Source organism: Rhyacophila brunnea, unplaced genomic scaffold (genome assembly GCF_057557595.1).
Source record: "Rhyacophila brunnea isolate RB1 unplaced genomic scaffold, BYU_Rbru_1.0 scaffold_3, whole genome shotgun sequence".
Taxonomy (NCBI): Eukaryota; Metazoa; Arthropoda; class Insecta; order Trichoptera; family Rhyacophilidae; genus Rhyacophila; species Rhyacophila brunnea.
Window position 1 is genome coordinate 5,949,614 of NW_028232965.1, and position 10,423 is coordinate 5,960,036.

Genomic DNA, 10,423 nt, shown 5'->3' on the forward strand with positions numbered 1-10,423 from the left:
TACTTCATACAAAAACCGGTAAGATATATTACCTAAATCAACGGCGTGATGAGTGCGACAGTGGAGGGCGAGTATACGGTGTGCCTGAAGAGGTGAGTGCTCGTCTCTCTTTCTCACGCACCGACTTGCACCCTACTTAAAATGGAAAATAAAATCAACATTAAAAAGACGCAAGCTGTCAGATTCAAAGAGGTAATGGATTCAAAAGAATATCTTCTAATCCAAATGGAATATTAAAAAGCCTGGAAAATAAAACTATGTACAGCTAAGAAATAAAGCCAATGAGTTAGATGCCTTGTCACTGCTGCGCATCTATTCTATACACAAAGCTGCTATCGAAGACAGTTTATCATATTTATGTATTGAGGTATTATAATTGTTACAATAAGTAAGCTGTCGAAACTGTCTATCTCACTCTACAAGTTAACTCAGCCAAGAGAGATGCTGTTAAAACATAGCACTTTTTGACAGTTCAGATGGTTAACTTATTGTAACAATTAACTGCCTCAATACAAATATGATAAACTACCCTCGATAGCAGCCTTGTGTATAGAATAGATGCGATGAACTGATATCAAATCACCACAATATATACATATAATGTGTGCAATGGAAGCATTTCAAAACAATTTCATATTATAATTTGGGTACATGAATTTTTGTGCAAATGCATAAAACTATAATTGAATCTTCATTTTGTGAGACCTTCTTTAATTAGACATTGATTTTAAATATTTACTTTGGATATCTTTACTGGTTGCTGAGATCTTTTCTCCATATTTAAATCGATTCACAGTTGACCCAAAACCAGATCTGTTTTCTTTGCTGATTTTCTTGTATGGTAGCACCTTTTCAGTTGATCCTGGAGGTTTTCCCTTAGGAAGAACTGAAAAAAAATTAAGTAATTTCAAGTTATATATTATTTAGAATGTACAGAATTATATTAATTACTGCATGAACTGATTTAAAGCAAGCCTAGAAACAGGCCAGATGAACACAAAGTCAACGAGATACCACTGCTAGTTTTGTATTTGACAATAGAATTGGGAGATGTCCTGATATCCTCAACATGCCAATGATAAAGTACATTATTATGTCAGAAAATTAAATTTTAAGTAACTCGGGTTATAGTAGACTATGTTAGAAACTAAGATATGGATACTAAATCATTTTGCAAACTGACGACATGTATCATGGTGATCTTAAAAATAACAAAAATATTGCTTATCGGCTATTTGACTTATACCAGACAAACGCTCCCATATAATCTTGATATAAACATGTTAGCAGAATAGATCAAAGGCATGAATATGATTTTGCAATTGTTACCGTTATTGAAATGTAAATTAAGTTCATTTTTCAACTACATACATTGGATGTGTGCCAATATTCGAAGACACCTGCAGCTGTGCAGAATAAAACAATGATATAAAGACTCTAATGTGGATTTGGAATATTGATCATTATTGCAATGTAGGTAGGGTCACTTTTCAACCTCATTCATATGTATTTACAAAAGAATAAAATAGTATGAGCAGGCAATTTTATCCCTCATATGCTGCATCCATTAGGCTTCGGCCACATAGGTAGGTGCTTCGCTAGTGCTAAGCTAGGTGCTATGCTTGTCTACTGAAAACACGCTTTACAAATTCATTTGACATTTGGGAGCGCTCAAGTCAACAACGATGTCACTCTCAAAACTAACAAGAAAGCTACTTCTCACAGAGAATTTAAGTTTAAAATTTAAGCCTAACTTGGGTGCATAATGTCAATTCATCCCGTGCCTCATTATTCATAACCTCAAAATATACGGTGTTTGACGTTTGTCATACTGAAGAAATATCCGCCATCTTGCAAAATCACTAGACACAATAAAAATAATCACCATGTTTGTTCACCGGGAGACTCACTAGGTGACTAATAATCACGTAGCGAGGCGCGAAGCGTGCAGTGTGGCCATTGCGATAGTATAGTGTGCGTCCGTTCGCTAGGAAATGTCACCTAGCACGTAGCCACCAAGCAAGGCACCCACATATGTGGCCTTAGTCTTAATATATCAATGCTTATTGGAAATATTGCAGTGTATTCATAATATTTATGCAAGATACATTGAGATATTGTGTATGTTGTTACATACAATATTAACACCTTACCCACCACGAAAATTGCACAAGTAGGTATCCAAAATGCTGGTATTTGATCAAAATCATCTAATCAACTAAAAAAATTAAATATTACTATTTTTATATAACTTTTAAACCACCTGATATATTTCAACTATCAACCATCTGTTGAGAAATTTTCATTTTGTGATGTAATAATTGTAATACATACATAGATGGATTGATACTTACGAACAGTTTTATTAGACAAGACATTCGTTCTTTCTGCCAGCACTTTGTTGAAATCAGTGTTCTTCAGAGGCCTTTGTTTTTTTGGTAAAGGTTCTCCGTCATTCTTATTTGATAGAACAAATGTTGAATTCAAGTCATTAGGATTAATTGGGTTTACAACATAGATCGGGGCCACCATATTGGCAGTTTTATAAATACTCTCTTGAGGGAACAGATTATAGTGTGCCGAGTCAGATTCAATGACACGAGTGGAATTCATATCATCTTCTGAATTCACATTCAAGTTCGACTGCTCTTCTTCGGATGGTAAAGTAGTTGATTTTGGCAAATTGCTAGAAAGTGGAGAAAATTTTGGTTCCTCTTCCGGATTATTCATACAAATATTGATTTTAGGTAGTTCCGGAATCTCTGATACAGACGATGAGTCAAAATGAAGGACAAAATTTAAAAAGTCATCTTCGCAACCGACATGTTCTTGCTGGTCTTCCCAAGTGACGGCGCGAGAGCTTCTCGCTTTGTTTACCAGCTCATTATATTCTTGCGTCATGGACGCTGTGACCGCGCCCTGTCCTTTGAGGAAGAGATAATATTTCCTAAGCATCTTCAGTGCCTTCTGAACAAAGTCATGGAAATCATTTATTTCATCGAACTGCATGGCTGCAACAGTTTGCAAATGTTTTTCTCTGTATTGAACAGACACCATTTCACGCTGGATATTGAAAGAAGATATAATCGGCTCCAGATTTTGTGAAGATTTGAGCGCTTCAATTGTAAGCGTACTGATATCTCTTTCAGATTCCTGAATCTTTCTTGACAACGTTTTCATGTCCTCAGTCATTGCATGCCCTTGGCGGATGAGAGTATCAGATGACATTTCAAGTCGAATCGTATCCTTTGTACACCCCTGAAATATCAAAAACATCAATAATTGTAGTTTTCACCTACGTGTTAGCCAGCTCGGACATCTAAACTTGCCTCGTCTGCGACAGCCATAAATCAAACCTTTTAGAAATGTCGTATTCATGTTACATCCGGCTGCGCACATATGAGCCTACTGACAGTGACGATTGCAACCTCTCGAAACGTCAAAGTTGTCAAATAAAAATGGCACTAAACGCCGAAACAGCGATTGCAACACTGACAGTGAGCGACCTGCAGGCTGAGTCAAATATAATTTGTTGCTAGTGACACCAGCTGTTCTTTTCAAACTAAAATGTTTAATTCGAGCAGTGTGTGAAGGTCCATAAGATAATGTTTGTTTTGTGAATAACGGTTATGTTACATCGACGTATTCGACATGTTGCAGACAAAACAAGTTTAGATGTGCGAGCTGGCTTACACACATACATTTATGGCAAAAATATGTATCTACCTTCACTACATTAATTTTCTTACTGCATAAAAGTTATTTTTAAAAAAAACTGCAAAAAGCCTGACCAAAAATTAATTGAAATAGGATCTGATAATAAGCAGTATGCTTATATAAAACAAGAATACTTTCACTACACAAATGCTTTATGGACGCCAACCAAAATATGACAAAACAATAAGAAAAATACCAGTTTCGAAAATAGGATGTCGATGTTTTTCTAGGAGAAGCTATTTCAATTACTGTGAAGTATATCGCGCATTGTCATAATTAAAAGAATACTGGAAAATATTGTGTTAGTGACCGACCTCTCGCAATTTATTGTTGGTAGCGTCACAGCATAAAGCGGAGAGGGCGGCGGCAGCGCGTCTTTTCCGGAGTGCCCGAGCGGCCAACTTTCTTTGGGCGCATTGTTTACCCATTAACATTTTCACCAAAGACAAGTGGGGGTCTTTTTTCTCTTCCAATTTTGTTTTCCATTCCATCGCAATTTCATCTGCAAAATAAAAGAGTATAGTCCTACACCACGGAATGTCACAACTATTTACTATCATGGGCATGCAATCACTTTGGGTAATTAACAATAAGTGTTTGTATCTGATAAGGATGAAAATGTTGCAGGGACAGCGCATCCTGTTGCATCATTTCTTTTATCATAATAGGGATATATAGTCAAATTTGTATACCTTATCACTTGCTGAAACGAATGTTTTATCTCTTGTTCACGATGAGAGCATATAAATAATACAATACTATAGGTGTTTCAAATAATATAGTGGAGGGAAAGCGACAACGATATTCGTGTTGACAAGGTGACGGGTTATGATGCGGGTACTATAATTAATAATCTTCTTAATTGATAATATTTAATTATCAGATGTTAACCTTTCGCCTAACCCCGACAGCTTGGATAAAATAATAAGAAGAATCCATCATAAATATTTATGCTCCGCCTCTAAATACATACGAAAAATTAACAGTCTTTGAAACGAATTATGTAAATTCAAAAGACCTCACCAATACCGTTTTTATCGAAATCTTCTGGGATGGTCAGACTGATAACAGAGTTATTCCGATTGTCTTTAGCTTCGGCCAACTCTTTTTCTAGTTGAGCGACCCGTGCAGCTAACTCCTCCGCTCTCTGTATGTACTGCGACACGTGACTGTCGCATGTCACAATATTCTTCTTCATTCTCAGTTGTATTTTGCTGGCCCTAGCCGCGTACTTAAGAGTGTTGTAAGTGTCTTCGTAGGATGCACTAGTCGGAGCTACATTAGCTATCATAACTGTGCGACAATTACCACCGATACTGTCCTTCAATAGACGTGTCAGTTTGGAATCTCTGAAAAAATATTCCAAATGTATTTTTGAGAACTTCTCAAACTTTTTTTGCTGATTGCTTTTTAAAGATATTTTTTTCAGACCACCTGAGAAAATTTTATCTCGGCTAATATAAAATAAAATGGTAACGCTATTTTTTTTAATTCACCAAAATATTTACATAATAATATCTAGTTGCACGTGTATTTTTCGAATTTCAAAAAGTAGTTTGAAACAACCAAATAAAACGATTTTCAACCGAAATTATAAAACTATTTATCAAAATGAACAAAGATAAAATTACAGACAAACATTCAATTGCTCACTATTATTAATCAAATCAGTAAAATTAAAAATAATAATTAATGAGAAGGAAGAGGTTGGGGCTGTATTTACTACCAATTTGTCTACATCAACATCTGCAAATCTTTTCGGTCAACTACTTGCAGACGGCTTCCGTTTATAGTAAAAGACTTCACTACACAAAATTCACATTCAATTCAATAGAATAATGCAACCAAAATTTTTCATTCCATCATGTATGAACAGTTGATAAGTATAACTCTTACGACAATGTAGGTATGACTGTAAGTCAGCTCAGTTATGGTTAAAGAAACGTATCCCAAGTTTTAGCGATTTGTGTATGGTACTGGATATCAAATAACATATTACGCTAAGTGACAAAGGAATTTGTCAAAAAATTCCACAGATAAAAGATAGTTTAATACGTATCTCCTGAAAACGTTTTCTTGTTAATGTCAGTGGAATGTAAATTTAACTGTGTTTGGACTCTTGAAAAGTAAAGAAAAATGAGATACATTTCTTCAACCATAAGGGGCCCAAGTGTGTCTAAATAGTAAAGTGGATATAATATATTTGCTTAATCAAAACACGACCAAATTAGCATTTTGTTATTGACCGCTTGGTTTTCAAAATTATCTGATATTTTCAAGTTTCGCAATAGACAAAATAATTATCTAAGCCGGCCGGACTGTTGATAAATACATGAATATTGAGGTGAAGGAATCATTTAATTTCCAAAATTACATACCTATATGGAATGAACTTGGATCCATCGGCCAATTGGTTAATGCAATTGCCGAGGGCGAGCAGACTTCTGTTGATGTTGGCTCCCTCTTTGAAGCGTTCGCCTCTGCAGCCGGTGGCCGATGCTCGCTCGCTGCCCGCCAAATCGATCATCGACAACTTTACTATCTTCACCTGCCCTGATGCTTTCGCTCTCATTTTTACATAAACCTGCATGAAATCAAAATTGTCAAATTGATACCTAAATATTTGTGTAGCGCACCCATGGCTTCAGAGACAGGCACTCTGCCATTACTCCACCACGGGGTTATATTTTTTTTTTTATGTATAAACTTTCTGTTTTTCTACTGATTCAAAATGGAAGGAGAACAGAGTACATATGTCTGAAAATGTCCAATTGGTTAAATATTTGATGGACATGGTCGGCCTCACTGCTGAATCTGACAAGTGATTTTAATGGTGAGGTCAGGATGTCTTAAACATTCCAGTTTTGATGAATCTGCACCAGTTTCTGAATGGGAAACTTATGATTTTGTTCCCAAAATACACCAGTTCGACAGCTCAAGGTCAGGAGCAGATATAGAAAATGTTGAAAACAGAAAAGCAGATTTTTTTCAAGGACTTCATGACCAGCACACTCATGACTACACTGATGAAGCAAATAAACAGCACCATGTCAGTAATCACTAACGAATCGAGTTGGAGTGGATAGATTTAACAGTGGGAGAATAATTATACCTCGTTCTTCTTTCCTACAGATATTTTATTATTCTCACCTATATATTCAGATACAATGTCCGATAACAGACAAGTTGACGTTTGGGAAACATTTACTTTAGTTTTTTTATATAAAAGTCCTTACAATGTACTTTTAATATAGATGTGTATTTCCATAGATATTTAATTAGGTTTAATTTTTTCATAGAAATTCGCAGCCTACAGGTAATATGGTCGCCATGATAACACCTCCCGGTATTTACTATATAAGTAATTTGGATATTATGAGTACATGTTTGCTGTATTTGATGCCCGTAATAATAAGTAATTTGAATTCAATTGCTAGTTTTATGTTTCAATCATCTACTTATGCCATTGCCCTTGTATGTATATTAATTGTGAATATTATGGAGCTACGACTTCACTTCAAATCATAATATAAGGACATTTCAATGTATGTACATAATTTATTCAGTATATTCAATGATTACATTCATTTGTGATTGGTTTGTTGTACTGATATGAGTAGGTATATTTATAAAAAAATATATACATATATAAATACTTTATATATTAACCTGAAAAACAGCATGACTCCTTGAACTCTCCGCATTAGCGTCTGTCGGGTGTTGTGTTCTGTTTTTATTTCCCAGATCCAACATATCAAGCAATTCTTTCGCAGTCGTAATACTCTTATTTGTGAGTCCGGCCACAACCACCCCGAACTTGCCATCATCTCTCAAATTTAAAGGCCCCGACGGATTCAACAAATCATGAATATTTTCATTATATACCTGAAATTAAAGAAGTCAGCGCCTGAATATATTAACCTTCCCCACCAACACACTTCAAACGTACTGTCCCCTATACAATTGTGTGAACCTCAAACTGAGATAATCTTGCCAAACTATATTAAATCTCTAGCATGTAAAATTTCATAATTTTATGACATTTAATTAATAATAGAATACAAAACAATTAGGTTCTTGTCTGTTCAATGGAAGCCAGCGGCAAACAATTTTTAAAATTAGCCGGATATACTGGATTATAAATTCTTGAATTTTGCCAAAATCGGCTATGAAAATTGCCACTGTTACCGCCTGGCTATCAGTAAACAGACTTGTACCGACAATTATTCTAGCATAGGCCTAAAATCAACATTTATAAAAGTGCATAATGCACTGGCTTCTCATCCGGGGACTCCGGGTTCGATCCCAGTAAGGCCACAAAACATTTCATATGATTTTCTCAAAGCCTGAGTAATTATGTGATTGTTTCAGCACTTACTACATCACTACTGCCAATGGGTGTACTGGGTTAAAAAGAATATTTTGCTTCTGTCATAGATAAATCATACTGGTCATGTTTAAAATACGGTGTTTGTAACCCAAAAATAAGTAAGTAGGTAGTGTAAGGTTTTTAATCTCAAAAGAAGTTGATTACAAAAACAATAAGGAGTACTGTATTTTTACCGGATTGTTAAGTATTACATTGCATAAATTTGTCTACATACTTCCGTTCGTTTGATTTCTACATTTTAAAATGTAAATTTCGAGCTGTTTTCAAAGTTCATCTTGTTAACGATATGAAGTACCTACCAAACTGTTAAATATTTTTGTTAATTGCGGACTGAGAAAATAATGTGGACTGAAGATTAATGTACCTACAATAGTTTTTTTTAAAACATAGGCTTGTGAATTGACCGCACAGCCGTTTAAAGTGTTGTTAGTATAATAACCTGCATTGCTGTAATAATACAATTTATATGACTGAATACAAACCTCCAAATATGACACGCATATTTCAAAACCTCTCTCTGGTTTATGAGTGTCCATACAATCAAACAATTCTTGCATAGTCAAGTATGTTATGCCAGGGCATTCCTCCCGGCCTAGCATAGTGTGAGTCTTCCCAGCACCTGTAGCACCATAAACGAATACAGAGCAGTTATATCCGTCCATCAGCGAATTGATCAGATACTTTGTACTCTGATTAAATATATCTTCATTGGTAGAGGCCGAGTCAAAGACATTGTCAAAGATGAATTGCATTTCTTTATTCGCCCTTTTCAAGTAGTTGTGGGAGGGTTGGTGTGTCCCTTGATAGAAGAAAGGTTCCTCCTCCTCCTTTGGATCAAATATAAGCATACGATCGTCCACTGCCTTGACAACCGTTCTAATGTTTGCGCCGTCTTCTCGCTCGTTGGGCGGCCTCAGACGAATGACAACTTTGATATTGACCGATGTCGCGTCAGTTGATCCAGATAACGAAGGTTTGTTAGTGATGCTGCTTTGTATTTTAAATGCCACTCTCGGTTTCTTGCGTTGAGGGGAATATGACGCTTTGTAATCCTTTTTCGTTTGCACCATTTTAACTTATTTTTCCAAACAGCATACGAAATAAACGGGCCTCGCTGAACAGTGTAATCAATCAATTACAAATTCAAAATTACAGTGTCTCAAACCAATAACAATATTTCAAAGTAAATATGAATGCTAGAAAAATTCAATAATAATTGCTTCTTCACCAAACAAAACAACGACACATTCACATACAGTATAATAGGTACACAACGAAAATAGGAGAACGGAGTTTGTTTGATCGCCGTTTGAATTTAAACGAAGTGTCGGTTGAATTACAGTGTTACCATTTTTTGCCGTCGATGATGATGGTACCTTTCTTGAGTACGCATCCAAGATTTTTTTAAATTAATTACACATTTTATTCGGTTAAAAATGTATAGGATTTTTGTTTCTTACAAAAAAAATAACGCGGCTTAAAATTGTGTCTTTAAATCTATGGGTATTCTGCAGAACTTCGTTGATCGGGAAAATGGAAGATTCAACAAAGAAAATAATAATATTAGGAAAAATTTTATTTCGACATTAAAAATACACCATAGCGCTGTACCACCGCTATCTTTAGATAAATAAAGCCTGAGCATAACTTTTTGCACAAGCAACGAGTGGTCCACAGCCATACTATTTTATTGAATTTCATACTTGCAAGCAAAGTTTTGTATTCTATAATGACTGAAAAGTATAAATAAGTTATTAGTTATTGTCGTTTAAAATCGACTGTCACATTGACAAACGTCCTAGTGTATTGTGATATTATTATACACAGAAGAAGTTAACTGGTACTTTGATCGATACTTCCAATTATTAATAACACATAACCACTAAATCAGATGAACTCCAAGATATGTTAAAATAATCTTAAAGAAAACTGAAACTAAAAATACTCCGACAAGTGAACACGACAGACGCGTCAGTATCAGCACTCATAGACAATGACAAGTCATCCATAGACAACGGGAGGGGCGAAAAGTAGGACTAGTGTGTATCGACTTCCTTCTTCTGTGGGCAATGGCTGCACACATGCTATACTGCCAGCAATAGTAGGCAGGTACGTATAGCGGCCATAACAGGAAATGCATGTATAAAATCTCTTTGATCTGTAGTTCGGAACAGTGATGCCAACCGTACTATAATTATAGTACAATACTATAATTTTATTTCCGCGAAAAATGTAAAATACTATAATTTTTACGCCTTCGTACTTTAATCAGCATAGAAAAAGATGGCAACACTGGTTCGGAAGCTTCTGAATTAC

At 35.4% G+C, this 10,423-nt stretch overlaps 1 protein-coding gene across 1 annotated transcript; it reads right to left on the minus strand.

Moving 5' to 3' along the window:
• Positions 1-710: 710 nt before the first annotated feature.
• LOC147067778 (kinesin-like protein KIF18A) lies at positions 711-9,327 on the minus strand. Its single transcript, XM_085952457.1, has 7 exons — positions 8,590-9,327; positions 7,387-7,602; positions 6,096-6,301; positions 4,741-5,066; positions 4,032-4,219; positions 2,355-3,258; positions 711-886 (listed from the first exon to the last, which is right to left on the minus strand). Exons 1-7 carry the CDS (start codon positions 9,175-9,177, stop codon positions 711-713), a joined length of 2,604 nt encoding a protein of 867 aa, XP_085808583.1. The 5' UTR covers positions 9,178-9,327.
• Between the last annotated feature and the right edge of the window lie 1,096 nt (positions 9,328-10,423).

Bases quoted from the DNA above. Each gene is read 5' to 3' on its own strand.
- LOC147067778 (XM_085952457.1), bottom strand. From the start codon at position 9,177: ATGGTGCAAACGAAAAAGGATTACAAAGCGTCATATTCCCCTCAACGC. The intron at 5,067-6,095 runs GTATGTAATTTT...ATATTTTTTCAG, and splicing joins TCCAAGTTCATTCCATATAG to AGATTCCAAACTGACACGTC. The intron at 3,259-4,031 runs GTCGGTCACTAA...TTGATATTTCAG, and splicing joins CCAACAATAAATTGCGAGAG to GGGTGTACAAAGGATACGAT.